At 44.9% G+C, this 22,897-nt stretch overlaps 1 protein-coding gene and 1 long non-coding RNA gene across 2 annotated transcripts in view; both read left to right on the top strand.

Moving 5' to 3' along the window:
• The first annotated feature begins 1,871 nt into the window (after positions 1-1,871).
• peds1a (plasmanylethanolamine desaturase 1a) overlaps positions 1,872-22,897 on the top strand; it is a 61,244-nt gene continuing 40,218 nt past the window's right edge. Inside the window, exon 1 of the mRNA XM_004569183.5 lies at positions 1,872-2,409. Coding sequence (XP_004569240.1) covers positions 2,250-2,409 — 160 coding nt within the window. The 5' untranslated portion in view covers positions 1,872-2,249. The remainder of the gene's footprint in view (positions 2,410-22,897) is intronic.
• Positions 2,416-5,447, top strand: LOC143419308 (uncharacterized). The gene is made up of 2 exons (XR_013099251.1): positions 2,416-3,610; positions 3,893-5,447. It is a non-coding gene; the product is annotated as an uncharacterized LOC143419308 (long non-coding RNA).

Here is a 22,897-nt window from a genome sequence, read left to right as displayed (position 1 = left end):
CAGCGGAGCAGAAAGGGTTAAATTACGTGCTCTACTGGAGTCCTACGTCATGTGACAAATATGGCCAATGTGATTGGCTGAGCCTTTCAGGGAGCTCTGTTTAGTTTCAGTAGCGGCAAGCCTGCGCTGCGAGGAGGAGAGGAGGACGGCAGCAAAGAGGAAGAAGCTGGATATAAGAAAGTGTTTTTCAAAGAAACCTGTCAGTCACTTAAAGCCAAGTTCACTCATAAAATGTGTCACAATAACGTTACAGGCTGTGCTAGGCTTTGGCCCACATCAGTCTAAAACTGTACGTAACCATGAATAACGTGTTTGCACAGCAGGCAGCACTGTTAGTTCTCTCAGTCTCAGAGCAGCGTTTCTAATTTTGATTGAAACTGTCAGAGAAAACAGAGCCTCGAGCAGCCCGGATATTAGTTTACAGAGGCTGTTAGAATTATATGTCTAACGTTAACATGTTGGTGACACAATAATTTCATCCTAATGGCACTGACGTATTCATAGGGTTCATTTTTGAGACAAAATATCATGATGTAGTCAGGATTTTGCAAATATTCCACCTTGTAGTGCAGTTTGCACAGTTTTAAAATGCACTCAGCCTACAAACATTACTGACGAGTCAAGATCTGCACAAAGTGACAGAAACACTGAAGCAGCTCCACATTTTATTCTTCTTGTCATGTATGTCCTGTTTGTCAGGTGACAGGCAGCTCTGCCATGTTGTAGCTCACAGGTGACTGGCTGATGATTTGGTGCTATAGATTAACTAGTATTTATTATCATGACAGTGGTTAGGCTGCTGATGTAAAATGATTCGTTAGTGTATATTTGACAAAGAATCTGAATTGACATGTCTCACTTTTTATATGGCACGAATCAATGTGTTATTTTATCAGGTGTTCCTAAAAAGAATATCGATCTGTCAGACAATATTGTGCCTGATTACTGTTCATCAAGTCTGTGACCAGAGAAGGCAGTAATGTTTCGTCATCTCGTTTATGTCCTTTTTTAAAATTACACGGTTCAGTATTAACCTGAATTTGTGGATACAGCGATGAACTGTGACCCTACAGAACTGCACCCATTCTTAGAGCAGTGTAGTCTGAGGGACTGGAGATCACACTCACTCATCCTGGTTCCTGAACTGTTTGGCCTTGTGCAGCCTTGAACACTTTCAGTTTTACTTCTAAAAGACTCACTGGGATGTGGTTTGTATGCCCACATGTATGTTATCCTTTTGTCAGCTAACCAAACTAACTGCACACAGCGGGTTTTTTTACCATTACCACAGACATTAATTAACTAATGGGAGAATTCCAATGCAGCACAGATGGTGGGAGACGAGTACATGCCAACGGGAAAGGCTTTTAAAAACTTTGGTTTTTAAATTAAAGTGAATAGAAATAATATGAAACAACTAATAAGTAACAAGAGGCATTTTGAGATAGCTGCACACACGCGCACGTTTCCACTCTTTTTTCATAAGAAAAACAAACAAACAAACAAACATATATTTCTATATCTGTCCTATTATTCGTCCTCCAGCTCCTGAATGTCTGGCTGACTGTTACCTTAAAACTACCGTATTTGTTCCTGCACTAGGGCAGGCCACCCGTCCATCACAGGGCTAACACAGAGACACAGACAATCATTTACACCCAGTTTATAAATGACCCGAGGCGCACATGTTAAGACTGCGGGATGAAGCCAACACATCCACAGATGCTGACACCGGACCCTTACAACCACTGCGCCATCATTAGTGCTACAACACCAGTTAAAACAATTAGAAACGTGTGTATGGATATTTAAAGATACATGATCTACAGTCTCCTGTGCACCTGCAGGTACTCGGATCGTACTTTCACTTTGTGACGTCGCTGCCAAACGCAGACGGTCCCTAACGCTGACGACAGCTCGGTGAACTCTGAGGACCTGTTGTTTTTTTCAGCGGAGGCACAAATAAAGTTTGTTTAGCAGAACACTTGGAACTAAACCGCGGTACATTTAACCGTCCGGTTGTCGTTTGGTGCACATTCACAGCAGTGGCGGGTACAGCCCCGTGAAATAGGTCCGTGTGTGTATTTCCGGGTGGCACGAGGCTGCTCCGGTAACATCCCAGCTAGCATCAATTGGTTGAGCCTACCTCCTCCGCTCGGTCGCCGCGACAGCCGGAGGCCGTGACACTATCGCCCGGGACAGCTCCACGGTGGATGTCTTGTAGCTGAAAGCCCAAAGCGGGGAGAGTCATGGCGGCGTCGCTACTCTCCGAGACCGACATCAGGCACCGGTCCATGGCGGAGGAGGATCCGAACGGCAACGAGCATGGGGCGGCTGCACGCAGCGCGGCGCCTCGCTGGGGACCGCAGCACGCCGGGGCCCGACAGCTAGCACGGCTGTACTCGCCAGGTAAAAGCGTCGTTATTGTCCTCGGTGGTGTTAGTGCTGGTGTGACTTACTGTCTGTGTGCATCAGCGGAGGCCTAACAGCCCACAGTGCGACATCAGAGCTGACAGACGCGGGGATGATGATGATGGTGGTGAGGGTGAGGGTCACTATTTTGATGGCAGTCCCGTTAACAAACTTAACAGCGATATGTAATTAACGACTAATTACTACAAAGACTGTGCAGCAGACAGTGAATTATTGCATTAACGTACTGTGAAGGCCTAATGTCTAAAGGTGGGGGGGGCACAAGTTTCAGCTGACTGACCCCCCCACCATGCTCGCATGGTTGAAGTACCTCTGTCTCAGGCCTCTGTTAAGCTCGTGCACACGCTGTTCCGCTCAGACATTTATGCATGTTAACAAACCTCAGACTTTTTCTTACTGAAGGCCCACTCAGGGAGTATGTTCCTATCCATGCTTTCAAAGTGAAATGTCCTGCACGGATAGGTGGGTGTCAGTGACCGACCTCCCGTCTGTCTCACATCATTTCTTGCCCCATGATTACAAGCTTGTACATGTAAGTGAAGAGTGATCAAACAATCCCAATTTCCCAGCTCTAGGGCAATTCTGGTAGTTTTAGGACAATCAGTCACCATTTAGGCTTCCCACAACTAAACGAACATGATCGAATGACGTGTGCCAATGAAAGCTTAAAGTTTCCTGAATGGCGACTAGATAAGACGGATACACAACAGAGCATCGAAACAAAAATCACAGCTAAAGGAGAAGAACTTGGAACTCGAAGCAGATCGCCATCCGTTGTTTGGAAATACTTTGGATTTATGGGAAGTGACCAACCAAGATGAAATAATGTGCAAAGATTGCTGTGGGTCTGCAAAGCAACACGACTAAGTTACACACCACTGACTGCAGTACAACAAATGCATTAAAGCCAAGAAAAACACTGTGGCGGTTGCTAATGTGAAAAGTCCAACATCAGCCAGTGCAGCTCGTCAGCACGTCCATCCAGCTCACACAGATGCACTGAAATCACCAAAGCAGCTGCATTCCCTCTGGCCAACGATAAGTGTCCAGCAAACACGGTGAGGGATGAAGACTTCTGGAAAATGGACACAGGAGTGGGGATACTTCACTGTACACAAAACACTGGGAAAAAGAGAAGGCCGTCAAACGTTCCTACTTGGTCACATGCATCATGCAGGTACAATGAGTGGGGTGCAAAACTTTATCTCCTGCTTTTAGTAGATGGATAAATTCATTATTTGTAGAGCACTGATTTATTTTACTGCAGAGATCTGTGCATCAGCAGGTGTGTCCCACTACATGGAAAACGTAGGGCTATGTTTGTGTGACAGCAAAACAGTTTTGTCACTAAAATCAGGGGATTGTGATGAAAAAACGTATTATCAACATTACATATTGTGCAGCCCGAATGGTGATGCAGGCCTTCAAACCCATTCTGTGTTTTTCTGTTTTGCTAAAGGTGAAAAATATTTTAGAAGAAGGGACGAGCTGACACCTGGATGGACGCGCTAAAAGGCGTAACCATCGTCAACACGGCGTCATGTTTTGGCCTGAATCAAAGGGGACTTATCTTATACTTAATCATTTAATTCACTTCAGCACTTTTGCTCCATTACCCTCCCTTTAAGCAAACGTGTTTCTAATAGGCGTCATGTTTAAACAGGAGGGGGATGAAGCCGCTGTACTCACAGCTCTTTCTCCAACTCTTCTAAAGTACTTGTGTTAAAAGGGCTCCAGAAACCTTACAGTCAGCTATCAGGGCGGAGTAAGGGAGGGCGATGTAGCCTTTCAAGAACATTTGTGATAATGATTTGTGATGATATAGAAAAAGCCACTGAACGGGTGCAGCCTTTATCAGGGTACGTAAACGATAGGCGTTCTTCATCCTCCTTTTTCGATGAACTCCTGTCATGGCAATAGGAGTAACACAGCATAGGTCGAACAGAAGCAGCCCAGGTAGTGCTGTCCCTAAAACCTGTCAATAAACCATGTAGAAGAATTGCTTAACACATTAATTTTACAGTGACTAAAGTAACTTGGCCTTTTAAAGCCCTGCTTTTCAATCATATAACTGCATCAGTCGCTCCACAGTTTGCTCTTCCTGTCACATGGAGTACAGCTGAGCACTGCTTCGGTTACACATGGCCTGTAACTGGAGCAAAAGTACTGGGCTCTGTTATTGAAGTAGCTCCCTTACTACGTATGAAATCTTCATCAGAGGCTGAGGCCATGCAGGGCTCGTCTCCTTGCTGTGGAAACAGGAAAGCATGGCGATGGTATAGCAATGACATCGTGATATGTTTTTGTACCATGTGAATATGTATGCCCGTGTGCTGTGGACAGTGTGATACGGCACAGTCGTGGGGACGAAGCCCTTCCTGCCTGTGATGGCATGCCACACATGGTAAGCTCCACACCTCACCACCCGTTGATTCACTTTAGTTTAATTTACAGTCACTACTTTAAAATATTCTACTTATTGTTCAATATTGTTTCTTTATTAAATGTATTTATTTTTCCATCACACCTTCCAATGTTTATATGGCGTGCACACATATTAACCTTGCAAGGTCAAAGTTCTGTTTTATGTTATATTAATACATCTTTCTTTGTTTGAGTTACCTGGGGGTTGGCTTCTCCTGTCTGGCAAAAGGTGTGGCAAAGGGCTGCGAGACCTGAAGTACCACTGACAGCCTAATTGGATTGCACCACATGCTTCATTGCCTGGGGGGTGTTTCATGTTTGTTTCATTGTTTTGTATTAGTTGGTTATATGGCAGCCAGCTTGTTTTCCCCCGTGTGTGTCATTTGGTTTAGCTAGACCAGTATTTAAGTTCCCCTGTGTGTCATTTCAGGAGGTCAGTTTATCATATGTTTGTTTGAGGTTTTGTTAATTATTATCTTGAGTTTAGTCTATTGAGTTGACCTCTTTTATTGGTCTGCCTGTTTGAGTTTTGGCTTTGTTAAATATGTTTTCATATTTTTGGGTCAATAAAACCCCTTTTTGAATTAAAACCACCTGTGTCCTTTATGCTTTACTGCTTGGTCCCTGACGCTGCCACAGGATTAATGAGTAGTTTTTACAGTCTAGTGAAGTTGTTGCCTTCAGGTGTTCAGTTCAAAATCGATGTGTGACAGAGTCTGCAGGAGTAATCCTCCAGTCTAGTCCTCGGCCCAGAGTGTGGCTGGCTTTCTTTGTTGCCCGCTAGTTTAACCTCCTCAGACCTGAACGCTTCCACAGCAGCATTTTTAATTTCTCTTTGATATTTGGGCTGATTGGGACCTGATGAATGTAAAGACAAAGAATTACCAGATTTTTTTTTATTTTTTTTACCTGATTTTTGTTTCTAATAAAAATGAGATCCACATATGAGGATATTCGTTTAAAATTTCGATAGAACAGTAGCACTATAATGTCCTCCTAAGTGGATATCAGGCCCTTGTAGAGCAAAATTGACTATTTTGGTCTAAATAACCCAAATTGTGATGTCCACATATGTGGACGCAGGTCCTAGGAGGTTAAATTCACCTTATGTCTTCCAGGACGGGTAAGTCTGATTAGGCACCTGGAAAGAAACTGCCTGGCAGGATAAAACCAAGGAGCAGTCTGAACCCTGTGGGAGAAACTCCCAGTACCGCTGTTGGGACAGGCAACACCTCCATCACAACAAGGTGTAGCTCCTGTGACATCAGCTCTTGTATGATGTGGTTTTCCTGAATATTTTCCCTCCTCCTGCATTTGTTTCTTTCATTAAAAAAAACATCAGTCAATACGTAGCTCATTGTAGGTAAATGTGTCTTATGGAAATAATTAAATCCAGGTTTTCACAGTGGGATGTTGAGCCTCCTCAACACTTCCACGTTTTGCGGTTTATTGATTGGTGAAATAGATGGCAACAATTTAAGGCACAAGATAAATTGAGCTATTTCATCAGCGGACATGCGTTGCTTTTGGCACGAGGGTGGGCACGCTGGGGCTCAGACCTAAGCAAAGACAACCTGTGTTACCAGTTGTGCATCAAGCTGGCTTGTGCCACTTTTTGCCTGACCATCTGCCCTGCGTCTCACTTCACTGAGCATTTTAATTGCCTCTGGTCGAGCTAAGCTGGCAACTTGTTGACAATTTCTAAAAAAAGGAATGATGATCAGAGGAAAAAAAGGTTTGCACCGCTATCTCCACATGTGACATACCTGGTGACGTAAATTTGGTTCATATTTGCAATCCTGTCGTATTTGTGCCCCAGAGCAACTCGTTGAAAAGGCTCCTCAAGATTTATTAAAACGTTCGTTTTCATTTAAAATCAGCCATCACCCCTGACTTTACTGGAACCTGGGGACACCAGGCGTCCTATTTTTAGTCACTGTGAGTAAGAGTCACCTTCCCCATTAGTGGAATTGGATCTGTTATTCAATGCAATTACATTAGTGAGATAACGTCTCAGCTCTGATATTTGGGTTTTTCTTTCCTGCTGTTGCCAGGCAACACAAACATTACACATTAATGTAACCAGATGGGTTTACCTGCACACAGCCACTCACAGACGAGAGATTATTTAAGTTATTTAGGAAAGAAATGGATGGTGTAAGGTACGAGAGATGTTTGACCAGAGTTGGGTTTCTGTTTGTGTGGATGTGTGATTCAGAAATCACAGCTCCAATGGACGAGCAACAACTGACATGATTGTGTGACTGCCATGTTTACTAACATGTGATCGCTAGCATACTGTGTGTAAACGGAACATCACACACAGGCTGTTAAATAATCGCATGTATAATATTCTGATCAGAAGACATCTTAATGGCTAAATGCAGCTAAATGAGCATTCTTATTATTGGCTGCATCCAGATCTGACTGGGACAAAAAAAAAAAAAACAGGCATGTTTTGGTCCAGGCAGCCCACCGTGATTGGTGGTGATGGATATATATATATATATATATATATATATATATATATATATATATATATATATATATATATATATATATATATAACACCCAGCACGCCCCCTGCGGGCGGTTTATCCTTCAAGCTCGGCAGTATCTTAGCTGTTCCCAGGACTGCGCTCTTCTGGACAGAGATCTCCGATGTTGTTCCCGGGATCTGCTGGAGCCACTCGCCTAGCTTGGGAGTCACCGCACCTAGTGCTCCGATTACCACGGGGACCACCGTTACCTTCACCCTCCACATCCTCTCCAGCTCTTCTCTGAGCCCTTGGTATTTCTCCAGCTTCTCGTGTTCCTTCTTCCTGATATTGCTGTCATTGGGAACCGCTACATCGATCACTACGGCCGTCTTCTTCTGTTTGTCTACCACCACTATGTCCGGTTGGTTAGCCACCACCATTTTGTCCGTCTGTATCTGGAAGTCCCACAGGATCTTAGCTCGGTCATTCTCCACCACCCTTGGGGGCATCTCCCATTTTGACCTCGGGACTTCTAGGTTATACTCGGCACAGATGTTCCTGTACACTATGCCGGCCACTTGGTTATGGCGTTCCATGTATGCCTTGCCTGCTAGCATCTTGCACCCTGCTGTTATGTGCTGGATTGTCTCTGGGGCATCTTTACACAGCCTGCACCTGGGGTCTTGCCTGGTGTGATAGACCCCAGCCTCTATGGATCTTGTGCTCAGAGCTTGTTCTTGTGCTGCCATGATTAGTGCCTCTGTGCTGTCTTTCAGTCCAGCTTTGTCCAGCCACTGGTAGGATTTCTGGATATCAGCCACCTCCTCTATCTGCCGGTGGTACATACCGTGCAGGGGCCTGTCCTTCCATGATACAGCTCTCTCTTCAGCATCGCTGCCCCAGTCCTTCCCCTTCTGGACTAAACTCCCACCCAAACTCCTCCACTCGGAGCAGCAGCTTCTTCCTGACCTGGAGTGGACACAAGGGCAGGGCAGTATGGCAAAATAATTTATCACGATATATATATATATATATATATATATATATATATATATATATATTTGAAAATTTGCGATAACGATATAACTGACGATATAATTAAAAAATACTTTACAACTCCACAACTTTATTAGTGCAATGCAAATTCCTCGTTGACAGTTTAACCAAAAGGCATTTCCAGTGGAAACTGGCCGACATATCCTCAGCATAACCATGTATAATATCCACACAACTTAAAAAGAGGTTATACACACACAATACAGTAATACTATGTTGAAGCACAGTACGTATCACTCCGCGAGGCTCCGCCTACGATAGCCGTAATGCTCCGACAATCCATCAAGCGGTGCAGCTTCGTAGCTCAGCAAAGTCGTACTGAAACAGTTTTTGGCAGATTTTTTGAGCGCTGTGTAGCACATAAAATCGGTTCGGTAATAACATTTTGGTGACACTGATGTAGGAGGGATGATGTTGATCGAGAACCTGGCCGTGTTTACTGGCCTGTGGTTGTTGTTGAGTGTAGCACTGATTGATGGTTAAGAGGATCACACATGCTTTTGGGGTCCTGACACTTTATCCCCTCTCACTTAGTGACAGCGGAGCTTAGTTAGCGCGCTGACTTTGGGTAGAAATAGTACACAAGGCTTAAATATGGGTAGTATTATGATGCAACACAAGCTGCTGTTGAACTTTAGATAGGTCTGTTACACAGTGTTACTCGGCAGTAAAGTTTATTATTATTTATACTAGAGGGAAGTAGGTCAGGCAAACAATAAAACAATAAAAAGCCACCATAACCTTCAAAGATGTGACCCAGGCCCTTTTTTAAAGCTTGTTCCTCACACCAAAGGTTAGCATGCAGACAATTATGGTTTTATGGACACAGGCTTTCACATCTGCCCAGCCCAACACTAAACATGTCCTGGACTGTAGTAAGGACAAGGTCAGGTATCAGACTTAGCTGAATTAGCTGCTTTGACTGTTGAGAGTGTAATGAGTGTTTAAATATTATTCAGCTTTTCAAATAAAACAATTATTCAAGGTTTTCCCATCAAAACAAACGATCCAAATTTATCTGAAAGGGATAGTAGTTATATATGATCTGTTGTTGGGTTGGCAGTTGAATTCCCAGGTGCCTCCTCTGAATCCCATCGTGTTTGGCTTTTGTGTATTTTTGGGGTATTTTACCTTAAAAGCCTCAAAGACATATTTTCAAAAATAAGTTTGAACACCAGATTTGACGTGTCGATGCCCAAATCTGGTCTCTGACTGTTTTTTCTGAGGTCCTGTCGTAAAGCGTGTCACTTGAGTTTGCAGCGGTCCCCAACCTTTTTTGGGCCACGGACCGGTTCAATGTCAGACAATATTTTCACGGATCGGCCTTTAACCTCCCAAGACCCAAACTCTTCCACGGCATGCATTTCTAATTTCTCTTTGATATTGGGGCATATTGGGGCCCGATGAATGTAAAAACAAAGAATTACCAGATTTTTATTTATTTATTTATTTTTACCTTATTTTTGTTTTTAAGAAAAATAAGAGCCACATATGAGGATATTCGTCTAAAATTTTGGTAGAACTGTAGCAGTATAATGTCCTCGTAAGTAGGGAAGGGTACCGGTGTCCGGTGCCATGCCATGGTTCTGACATAAACGGTAGTAACCAGACCGAAAAACAGCGCACATTTCGGTGCTTTATTTTGGTGCATTTTTTTTCCCTGAGATGTCACACACTTTGGATTCTAGCCAATCATTTTATCTTTGCGAGTGTAGTAGGCGGGGCCAGGTACATACGTTCTTTTAGAGCAGAGCTACAGATTAAAAATGCCCAAGGCGAAGCGGTCAAAAGTCTGGCTGTACTTCACAGCAAAAGATGCAAACTCAGCAGCAACAAGTGCTTTAAGCTGATACTGTGATACTGTCAAAGGAGGTAACACCTCGAATCTGATGAAACACCTGGCGACGCATAGCGTCTTTTTAAAAGCCCAGAAATGCGCCGTATTTGATAGCTTGCTGCGAGACCTCACACCAAGCACATCTACTGCGGGTGTGGTGCCTGTTATGACCCGGAGTTAGCAACATCCCCCAAGAACCCGAAGAGGAGAGTCCAGGCCCCTAGCCCTGCCAGTGTAGCAGAAATGATGAGGATGATGATGCAGCAGCAGCCGTTCTTCTCTGCGTGAGTAGCTTAATGTTGTTCGAGTGTAATTTACATTGAGTAGGCTAACCACTTTATTACATTAATGCATGTAAGGTGAACTAGCAAACACCGTCGTAGTTACATGCGGCTGTCCTCTTGTTTGATAGAGTGATGCCATATATGCTCTATAGCTGCAGAAAAGGCTAACATTGTTATCTTTTTACAAAAAAACGGCTGAACATGAGAGGTTTTTGGACAAAGTGTGTGTTCTCCATTCTTTAAGCACCGGCACCGTTTCAAAAGTACCGGTTTCGTACTGGTATCGGATAAAACCTAAACGATACCCATCCCTACTTGTAAGTGGATATCAGGCCCTTGTAGAGCAAAAGGGCCTAGGAGGTTAAGGTGTGACGGATAAATACAACAAAATAAAATGATCCGACCGAGACAAAAACTGTGGGATTTAGTAAATATAATATCAAACTCACTGAATTCACTGTGTAATTGTGTAACTTTATTAGCAGTGTCCTCCTGAAATGCGCCAACAACATTGAGAGTAACATCCTCCTCTCTTCCCCTTAATGCTCTATGGTCGCTATGGTGACGTGTAAATAGTTCTTTCAAAATAAGACACACAACTACAACATGGGGTTCGATAAAACCCTGAAAACGATAAATTTCACACCTGAGCCTCAACTCTCACGGCCCAGTACCGGTCCGTGGCCCGGGGGTTGGGGGCCGCTGTCGTAAAGAGAAAGAAGAACGGGACAAGTTTTTATTTTTTTAGATCTCAGGGATGAGGATAGCTAGCTTTATGGCGTGGATGATGGCTTCTGGCTTATCGCAGATTTAGTTTTTTAATTCAACACTTCAAATAATCTTTTAAACTAAAATGAATTTTTAGTATTGCTGAGAAATGTTTTGTCTTGAATAATATCGGATGAGCAGGTAAAGCTCTGAGTTATCAGCGTTCATACTGAAAGAGTGCATTTTAGCTTCTGGGTGTTTGTTGCTGCTCTTTTTGAGTTTTTCTCAGTTTGGCCGAGCGTCGCTGTTTGTGAAGCGCAGGGGCAGCTGTCAGACACAAACTCTAATGGCCTTTCCCAGAGGAAAATGTGGTTTTTGGGTTTAAAAGTAGAGGCCGGTGGCTTCCTGGCTGTAATAAGAGCACGGTTATGTGTGTGCGCATTTGCTTCTTCACCAGGTGAATCTCTAAATGACTTAGAAGCTTTCCCTCATTTCAGCCAAAGGGCACAGCAGGCGGCAAGTGGAAGATATGCTCAGCGAAGCTAACAATGCTGCCGAGCCATTTTATGAAAACTTAAAAGCAAAAACGTTCCCCCACATGCTGACAAGTGTCTGTTTAAAGAAAAATAAACAGCTAAAATTCAAAATGTCAAAGTGTCCATTTAAGGGAGCGTCACGCTGTTATGTGCTTAGTTGTTTGGGTTCGGTTCAGCGTCCGTAGGAGGTAAATCTAAATAGCAGTTTGGCTTGTTAGAGTTTGGAGAAGTTTGATGAGGCGTTGGCAATGCTCCATAGAGCCAAACATGGGCTCATTACAGCAAAGCGAGGATGGACAAACAGCTGGATATATCTCCCTGTGCCTCTGTTTCTGCATCTCTCCGTTTCTCTCATTCATCCCCTCGTCTCTCCTCGGCCCTGCCGTATGTCTGAAGTGTCACGGTCTGCTGCTCCTCTCCGCTCCCCCTTTTTAAATGTATCATCGACTTCCACGTATCGCACATTTCTATCGAGTACAGTGGAAGACTCTGACGTGCGTGCGCGCGTGTGGTCTCGAGTTACCCCGGAGGCTCTAGTGTCTGTGGGTTTGAGTGATCTTCAGCCTCATCCAGCTCATCTGCCACCCTGCTCCCATTAAACACAAACATGCACTTATGTGTGAACATGCACTAATCGGTGTTTTTGGAGGCCGGCAATATTTGAACCTGTGAGCAGTGCTGAAAGAACAGAGGTGGGTCGAGTATCCAGAAATTGTACTCAAGTAAGAGTAGCATTACTTTAAAATATTATTACTCAAGTATAAGTGAAAAGTAGTCTTCCAAAAAGTTACTCAAGTAAGAGTAAAAAAGTACTTGGTGAAAAGACTACTCAAGTAGCGAGTAACTGTTTGAAATGTCCGATGTATTTTATAAATAAATGTTATCAGACAAACAAAAATAAATAAATATACAAGTTTTAGTATTTTCAACAGGAATATATGTAAAAACAACAAAATAAGGCACAACAATTCTAATTTCCAGGTTTCAGATTTTCACAACATAAAGCTTTTTTCACCAATACCTGCAGTAAATAATATAAATATATAAACAGTGCAAACAATTTCCAGTGACAAGATATGCTGTGAACTTTATATTCATGTTTGCTCCAAATGGCACAGCAGCCTCAGAGAAAACATTAGCATGAGGCAACTTTAACATATGTTCATACAAGGCAGCTCAGTTTACCATAAGTTGTATGGGTGTGTGTCTATTTCTGCATATTTAGCAAAAATGTGCCCTTTCTTCACTCAGTGAGGTGATGGTTCAGCTTCAGCAGCAGTTTGCTCTCAAGGTTCTTTCTGTGAGCACTCAGGTCGCATCAGAGCATCAGGCCGTATAGTGTGAGACCTGCATCGTGACCTATGAACTTCTAACCCCTGCGATTTGTACAGTTTGAGCAGGAGCTGAATAATGCGACAGAAAAAATCGCACAGTGTTTGCTCAGCTTAATGCAGACTGTTTAAACTAAACAAGCTGCTGTTTGACATAATAAACCCTGTCAGCCGCAGTATTGCCTCTGTTTTAACAGTTAAAGCAGTAGAGACGAGCTGTTCGCATGTGCGTGGAACTCTACCGTCGTTAAATCGTGCAATCGTTACTACCCACCTCCGTGAAAGAATAAACACAAAGAGCCATGTTTACATGCTTAATAACTAAATTATTTATCACAAGTCCCACCTGTGTGAGCAGGTGAGCTACAAAATCCTGACACATGTATAACTGAAGCTTTCACAGCTTCCTGCCTGCGAATAGAACGATGGATTTTCAGTTGAGGGTTGCAGATTGATCTAAAAGGACTTTACCTGAAGCCTGCTGTGCACCTGAACAGGCATTATGAGTAAATGCACTTCTTCTTTCCCAGCGAGTGGCTGGATGTTAACAGACAACAATGACGAGGCAGCCACCAACTGTGAGTGTTTCAACAAAATCAGACGCGTTGCTGTATCTGTTTCAATAATGTAGGACGTTATGGATGTTTTGATTCTAGCTCACATTGACTTAAAAAAACCAACAACAATATTTTTATTGTTCATGACGTTAGTCAGTCATGTTGCTATGCTAATGTGCCAAATTCACCCAATGCATTTGGCTTAATTTCTTTCTGTGTTTCTGTGTTAAACTCAGACTTATCGTAAGGTCTGCCTCGTTTGGTGACCAGAAATAAAGATTCACTTCCTTGAATTGTCATCTGAGGCCTCAGAAACGAGTCGGTCCTCACAGAGTGTGATGTGAACGTTTACAGTAGGATGTACTGTATGCAGTTTTAGTGTTCCTGTTATCATCACACTGGCATGATGTCATACATTCACAGGAACATTAGGCTCTGATATATATGAGTTCATGTGCCCAGTTTCATAGCTTTTCCTTATAATCATGATAATGTGAAATAAGAGCACAAGACCAAAACATGTTAGCTGACTTGGAAAAATAAAACTAGTCTTAATTAACCTCCTAGGACCTGCGTCCACATATGTGGACATCACATTTTGGGTTGTCTAGACCAAAATACTAAACTTTGCTCTACAGGGGCCTGATATCCACTCACGAGGACGTTATACTGTCTCTGTTTCATCAAAATTTAAAACGAATATCCTCATACGTTGCTCTCATTTTTCTTAGAAACAAAAATTGGGTAAAAAAAATAAAATCTGGTGATTCTTTGTTTTTACATTCATCGGGTCCCAATCAGCCCAAATATCAAAGAGAAATTAAAAATGCATGTCGTGGAAGAGTTCGGGTCTTAGGAGGTTAAGAAACAGCCGTGTGTGCACGCCCAGGGTCATGATTGCAGGAAAAATTATGGCTGCTGTGGAAATGCATAGTTGTGCTCGGCCCCAGGAACGGAGCACCGTCGACTCCCATCTCATCCGGCTGAGTCCCGTCGTGGAGAACGACACACCTGAGTGACATGAGCGACACTCTCACCTGTAAAATTGGACTGATTGTTGTCTTAACGATGAGCTTCTGCGAGTTCTCTCTCTTCTTATATGTGGCAGTTCACACACACACGCAGACACACACACTGCCTGACTCCCTGAACTATTGACCCCAGGGCTGTAAAGGTCAGGGGTCACAAACCTTTGGAGCACGTGTGTCGAGCCCAGAGGAACAGGCGGACTGTGCTTGGCTTTAACCTCTGCGTGTGATCGTGACCTCAGCGTCTGTGTGGCTGCTGCGAGCTGCAGAAGACCGTTATCGCAGAGTCAGCACAATCAGAACATTAAATCGGCCCGATGCTTTTTTTTTGCCCTGGATTATTAATAAAGAGAAGGAGAGATGATACTTTTTTCCTTTTTCCTCACAGGTGAAATTTACTGTTGTAATTTACTAAAAGAAGTAATATGTGTGTTTGTGATTAATGCTGTCGGTCGAGGTGTCAAAACAATAATTACAATATGCAAAATGTAAATATGCAGCATATAAATACATCTTCAGGTGTATTTAGATTACAGGTGCAGATGTACTTGAGATTTTTTCACGTCTCCCTCGCTTTATCTGAAAACGGATTTAATCACATTTTCTTTCATCACATTTCCAACTAAGAAGAAGAATATACTGCTATTTGTCACACAGCTGTTTATTTTAGTTTTACTGATGTTATATGAGAATATTCAGCAGATTGACTCGAGGTCAAATGTTTTTGGTCGTCAGTACTGATTCTGGGTTTTGAGAAGTGTAGAATTTGGTGGGTAAAGGTCACTTTGGTCTAGTCGAGCACATTCAAGCAATTTCCAACAAACATACATATAAACACATAAAAGGGCTGTGCTATGAATAAAGACACAGCAGCTTTTTAAATTGTTTGGAAACCAAAAAGTTGAAGGAAAATTCTGTGATTGTTAATTAGCACATCCTTCAGCAACGGTCTAGCCACTTGAAATAGAGATTAAATCGTTTGATTGGTTATTTATGGTTGGTTTACACAGCTTGTGTATGCATGCGCAGCTGTGTATATCCACACGCGTGTGTGTGTGTGTGGGTGAATTGTGTTGCTTACATTGTTGAGATATACATTCCTTGTATGTGTCTGTGCATATACATGGCCAATAAATATAATATAGCTGTTTAATATAATATAACCATTTGGCTCATGGTACAGCCATCTGAAGTTGGAATTTTCACCTGGAATTCTCCCTCAAGTCGGACTTCCAACGTAGAGAGTCGAAGCGGTTCACTGCTGCATTGCTAACGATCTAACATAGCGACAGTGAACCGTAGTGAAACTGTAACATGGGTCTGCTGCTGTTGTCTATTTGTGACTCTCACACACACACACACAGAGCAGGTTTATCCATGACTGTGCTGCATGTGTGCTGTGGCTGCTGATGCATGAATGGTTCTTCTTTGCTAAGGAGCCAAACAAATCCCATTTTTCCCAAAGTTTCCAGCTTTACTGCTGGAACGCGCTCAGCTCAGGAGTGAGTTCACTCCGGGGTCCTGCATCTGAATCAAACATCAGATAACTTTGAACGTTTGGCTCATTATTCCCACAGACCTGCGTGGTAACGTGGCGATGTATAACACAGTGCAGTACTTCCTGTACGAAGCACCTTGCAGCAGCTGTTGGTGTGATTTGGACGTATAGAAATGAACCTGATTCAAACTTGGACAAACAGACCGAACATATTAAATCTGTTCTTCGCGGTGCTTCAGGAGTTGACAGCCCTCTGTGTTTTACTTGAAGTGAAGTTGCAGTGGAGTCGTAGTAAGCCCCACTGAAGGACGACAAGCGTGTTCTGGCCTGGAGATCTGCAGATGGCCCCGCCCCTCCCTGAGCCCGGTTCTTTCTGTTAAGAGGGAGTTTTTCCTTCCCACTGTTGCTTGCTCAAAGGGTTGTTGTTGGATTGTTGGGTTTTCTCTGTGTATTGTACAGTTTTTAACCTGCAGTCTAAAGCACCTGCAGGCAACTGCTGTTGTGCTAAAGAAGTAAAACTGAGCTTTGAGACAAAGGCACTGAAGCGAACACCAATGAGAGCACAGCATACTGGAGAGCAGATAATACCTCACAGGGTTGCTTAGACAACTGGAGCGTCAGTGAAGTCTGTCCATCAGAACTCGGTGAAGAGACATTTGATCCTTTTCTGATTTTCCTCCTCTTCAGTCAGCTGGACTCAAACATTGAGAATACTTCTGCGCTTCAGTCTTTTGATGGCGAGTGCCTTCATTTAGCATGCTCTCTCTCTCACACTCACACACACACACAGACACACACAGACTCACACTCACACACCCAGAGACGTGTGAGCGCTCTACTTCCTGCTTTTACCTGAAGCTTCTCCACATAGCTGTACACCTGCTCTGCGTTTGCCTGACGCTGGCGCTCAGACCTGCAGGCTGCCGTCTTCATTGCAGTTAATGTCCCTTTAAAAGTCCTCACACGCCACCTTTGTTCCAAACAGGAGTTATTTTTGCATCGTGAGAAGATATTCACCTTTCTGTTGCTGTTCGTTGCCTTGTTTACCTTCTCTTTGTACTTTTTATACCACCTGTTTCACTAGCATCAGAGTGCATGCCCGTGTTTTAGCCAATCAGAAGGGAGAAGCTACAGTGCCAGCGTGGTATTACCATGAATTCTCTCATTTCATGAGTAGATCAGAGTAGTAAGAATTTATCAATATTTGTGCAAACATGTCGGAACAATATCATCAGGAATATTCCTCCTGAATTAGGTCCTACTACGTTTACATTTTATTCGTACATTTTGAAGCCAAATGTAACTTTTGGCTCGCAGACAAAGCTAGCGCACACTACTCATTCACATAAATGATGTGAGCACAAATTCAGACGCACACACACACTCTGCACAAACACACACAGTGCATCTGTGGCTTTAGGCGAGCCTTCTAGGCAGGATTTTGCTATTGACCTTGACCAACGCGTGAGAGGAGCTGGGAATGCTGTGTGTTTCCAGAGAAGAGCTACGGGCGTGCGTGTGTGCGCACGTATGTGTGTGTAATTATTCTTATGAGGGCTACAGATGAATATGGTGGTAGAGGAAAACCCAGGAGATGAGGGGATGGCGCACACACACAGACACACACACACTTGATGGGATCTGTCCATCCTTTTTTTTCTGCGAGGCTGGAGCAGGGCCTACTTACACTGATTCTCATGTGGGTTAAATATGTGTGTGTTATTGTGCCTCATATATGCATCTGTTTGTCTGTGTGTGTGTGTGTGTGTGTGTGTGTGTGTGTGTGTGTGTGTGTGTGTGTGCACGCAGCATTGTGTCGGTATGCCATTACTGAATCTCATTTGCTACATTCCTCTTTGTTGCTGTTGAATCTACAGGGTAATGGATTTATTAAGTTTGTCTGGCAATACTGTGTGTGTGTGTGTGTGTGTGTGTGTGTGTGTGTGTGGGACATACATATTGTCTTTGTGTGTTTCTTCATCTGTGGATGTGTACTTTGCATTGATGTTGGTTTTGTGTGTACCGATGAGTGTGTGTGGGTGAATGTGTGCGTTTGCTTGGCTCCCTGTGTTGTGCTGTTAGTGTGTGTGTGTGTCCCAGGTTCTGCCGTCCGCTGAGATCAGATGAAAGGAAGGAGGCCTGTGACGGATCCACTCGTCTGAACGAGGGAATTCGACCTCCCCTTCTCTCTCTCTCCCCTTCTTTGTGACTCTACCTCGCTCACCCAGCCATGTTTCCATGTTACTGTCACTCTCCCCCAGTCTCTCTCTCTCCGTCTCCCCCCTTCATTCTCTTTCTCTCTGAGCATGTGACCCACTTTTACCACCCACGTCTCTCTCTCCCTCTCCCCGAGTCCCGTTAGGAGACGGTCTTCTGAGAACCAACCAGGGGACAGAGAGAGAGAGAAAAGAGCAGCAGAGCTGTGTGTGTGTCGCTCGTCCATACAGTATGTCATCACCCCCGTGATTGGGTGCCTAATGTGTTGGCAGCCTCCACATCAGAGCGAATAAGTGTTTGTAAATGGGCTCTGTCTCAGAGCGGCGGGTGAAGGCGTGGTCGAGGTACGCTGGCAGCTCCGACTCGGTCTTTGAGCCGCTGTCAGGCTAGCGCGGGGAAAGTGCGAGCTCCTTTTTGTCAGAGGCCCTGTGGGTGGTTATTCAGCACGAGTGGGGCTGCCTCGCTCGTTGTTTGTGTTTTTTGTGCTCCTGCCTTTGGTTCGGTCCCTCGCTGTGCGTGCTCACTTGATTGGTCATAACTGTATCAGAAAGCTTTTTTTCTTCTCACTTTAACATGGGAATGTGTCACTGGCAGTGGAAACATAATGACATGTTATACATGAATACAAATGCACAGCACAGGGTCCTGGCTCCTTCACACACCGACAGTGTGTATTCAGTAATGCTTCTCTAAACGTGAGCTCCGTGTATTGAATCTGAATATTTTCTGTTGTCACGTCTTTCAACGAGAACGTTCCACCTCGAGAGTTCAGCCACATTAGATTTGTTTTTAAACGAAGCCTAATTAACATTTCCAGCCTGTAGCAGAAACACACATAAGCAGCATAAAGTTTGAGATGTTCATAAATATACCTGAGTCGCTTAACCCTTTAAAGCCAGTCGGAGCAGCACGCTCCGTTTCACGTAACTATTTTTAAAACCCCGTAGAACTGGAACCGCGTAAGCTAGTGCAATACATTTTTTGCATATGAAACCGGAGGAGTTGTACTTACATCTTATGCCATCAGCTTGTCCTCGGCCACGGTTTCCTTCCACATAAAGCTTTGCAAAAACTGCATAAAAAGCACTTGCAGGAACAAAAACATAATATTCCAGAAACACGCTTTGCCGATCTGATCAGCTGTTCGTAACACTTCCGACGTTGAAACAGACGTCAGCACGAACTATCGCATGTCCGCCATTTCCTGCCTGAAACCGGAAGTGACGTCATTTTCGCGGAAAATGTAGTTTTTTACTTGTAGGCCTTAAAAGCCTATACTGGTGTTTTTATAAGTCATGTTTGACTTTTCTGAATAGTTTCTGGGATGCTTAGAACTCGAACTGCACTGCTGGAAATAGTTTATTTTGATGCACATGCTGTTTTCTTTGCAAATTTGCATCATAGGATTGTTTTTCGTTTTTCCTGCAGTATATACAAATTGGTGTATCTCAAAAATAAAACTATGACACTCAAAATAAATTTCCTATGGTGCGAAACTATTTTGTGCAACTTTTTTGTATTTAAAGTTTTGAGGGATAAACCTCTTAAATTTCTCCAAGTAGAAATATGGCGCCGCAGGAGGCGCCATAGGGGTCGGGTGCATTGTGTGCTGGGTGGCGGCCAGGAGCGGAGGCCCTGGCGGACTGACCCCCGGCTGCCAAGACTGGCAATAGGGACATGGAATGTCACCTCTCTGGTGGGGAAGGAGCCTGAGTTAGTGCGTGAGGTTGAGAGGTACTGGCTAGATATAGTCGGGCTCACCTCTACACATGGCTTGGGCTCTGGAACCAGTCTCCTGGAGAGGGGCTGGACTCTGTCTCAGTCTGGAGTTGCCCCTGGTGAGAGGCGGCGGGCTGGGGTGGGTATCCTAATATCCCCTCGGCTTGCTGCCGGTACGTTGGGGTTTTTCCCGGTGGACGAGAGGGTTTGTTCCCTGCGCCTTAGGTTCAGGGAACGGGTCCTGACTGTCATCTGCGCTTATGCGCTGAGTGGCAGTTCAGAGTACCCAGCCTTCTTAGAGTCCCTGCTGGGGGGGGTGCTGGAGGGTGCTCCACCTGGAGACTCTGTTGTCCTGCTGGGAGACTTCAATGCTCACGTGGGTAACGACAGCGAGATCTGGAGGGGCGTGATTGGGAGGAACGGCCTCCCTGATCTGAACCCGAGCGGTGCTCTGTTATTGGACTTCTGTGCTAACCACAGTTTGGCCATAACAAACACCCTGTTCGAACATAAGAGTGTCCATAAGTGCACGTGGCACCAGGACGCTCTAGGCCGCAGGTCGATGATCGATTTTGTAATCGTATCAGCAGACCTGCGACCATATGTTCTGGACACTCGGGTAAAGAGAGGGGCTGAGCTGTCAACTGATCACCACCTGGTGGTGAGTTGGATCAGGTGGCGGGGGAGGACGCTGGACAGACCTGGTGCACCTAAACGCGTAGTGAGGGTGTGCTGGGAACGTCTAGCAGAGGCCCCAGTCCGCGAGATCTTCAACGCACACCTCCGGCAGAGCTTCAACAGCATTCCGAGGGAGACTGGGGACATTGAGTCCGAATGGACCATGTTCAGCGTCTCCATTGCCGAAGCTGCTGCATTGAGCTGCGGCCGCAAGGTGGTTGGTGCCTGCCGTGGTGGTAATCCCCGAACCAAATGGTGGACACCAGATAAGATAAGATAAGATAAGATAGAACTTTATTAATCCCTCGGGTGGGTTCCTCTGGGAAATTCGATTTCCAAAAAAGCACAGCACCGACAGAAGTTACAGAGTTACAGAATATTATATATATATGTACACACACACACACACACACACACACACATATATATATATATAAATACAGAGACAATATAAATAAAATATACGAAGGGGATAAATAGAATAAATGGGAATAAAAAATAAAAAATAAAAATACAAGTGAATTGCACATTTCAAGTATTGAGGTCTATTGCACTGTTGACTATTTACAAAAGTATTGCACAAAAGGTATTGCACAGTGAGGTGAAGAGGCACTACAGCTTAGTTGTTCACCAGAGGTGAAGGGAGCCACCAGGCTGAAGAAGGAGTCCTATCGGGCTTGGTTAGCCTGTGGGACTCCGGAGGCAGCCGACAGGTATCGACAGGCCAAGCGGAATGCGGCTCGGGCAGTGGCTGAAGCAAAAACTCGGGTGTGGGAGGAGTTCGGAGAGGCCATGGAAAAAGACTTTCGGACTGCCTCGAAGAGATTCTGGCAAACCGTCAGACGTCTCAGGAGGGGAAAACGGTGCTCTACCTGTACTGTGTATAGTGCTGGCGGAGCGCTGCTGACGTCGACTGAGAAAATTGTCAGGCGGTGGAAGGAATACTTCGAGGACCTCCTTAATCCCACTGACACGTCTTCCGAGGAGGAAGCAGAGTCTGGGGATGAGGGGAATGACCCGCCAATTTCCGGGGGCGAGGTCACTGAGGCAGTTAAACAACTCCTTGGTGGCAGAGCCCCTGGTGTTGATGAGGTCAGCCCCGAGTTCCTGAAGGCTCTGGACGTTGTAGGGCTGTCCTGGTTGACACGCCTCTGCAATGTTGCGTGGAGATCAGGGGCAGTACCTGTGGACTGGCAGACCGGGGTGGTGGTCCCCATCTTTAAGAAAGGGGACCGGAGGGTGTGTTCCAACTACAGGGGGATCACACTCCTCAGCCTCCCTGGGAAAGTCTATGCCAGGGTGCTGGAAAGGAGAGTTCGTCCGTTAGTCGAACCTCGGATACAGGAGGAACAATGCGGTTTTCGTCCTGGTCGCGGAACACTGGACCAGCTCTTTATCCTCTCCAAGATACTTGAGGGTGCATGGGAGTTTGCCCAACCAGTCTACATGTGTTTTGTGGACGTGGAGAAGGCATTCGACCGTGTCCCTCGGGGTGTCCTGTGGGAGGTGTTGCGGAATATGGGGTGTCTGGCCCATTGCTACGGGCCATTCGATCCCTATACAACCGTTGCAAGAGCTTGGTTCGCATTGCTGGCAATAAGTCGGACTCGTTCCCGGTGGGTGATGGGCTTCGCCAGGGCTGCCCTTTGTCTCCAGTTCTGTTCATAATTTTTATGGACAGGATTTCTAGGCGCAGCCAAGTGGCGGAGGGCTTTCGCTTTGGTGGCCTCAGAATCTCATCTGATTTTTGCAGATGATGTGGTTCTGTTGGCTTCATCGGGTGAGGGCCTCCAGCTCGCACTGGAACGGTTCGCAGCCGAGTGTGAAGCAGCGGGAATGAGGATCAGCACCTCCAAATCTGAGGCCATGGTTCTCAGCCGGAAAAGGGTGGAGTGCCCACTCCGGGTCGGGGATGAGTTCCTGCCCCAAGTGGAGGAGTTCAAGTATCTCGGGGTCTTGTTCGCGAGTGATGGGAGAAGGGAGCCGGAGATCGACAGACGGATTGGGGCTGCAGCTGCAGTAATGCACCGGTCCGTCGTGGTGAAGAGGGAGCTGAGTGTAAAAGCGAAGCTCTCAATTTACCGGTCGATCTACGTCCCTACCCTCACCTA

Source organism: Maylandia zebra, linkage group LG7 (assembly GCF_041146795.1).
Source record: "Maylandia zebra isolate NMK-2024a linkage group LG7, Mzebra_GT3a, whole genome shotgun sequence".
Lineage (NCBI taxonomy): Eukaryota > Metazoa > Chordata > Actinopteri > Cichliformes > Cichlidae > Maylandia > Maylandia zebra.
The sequence above is the reverse complement of the archived record's forward strand: the minus strand, read 5'-3'. Positions and strand labels throughout refer to the sequence as shown.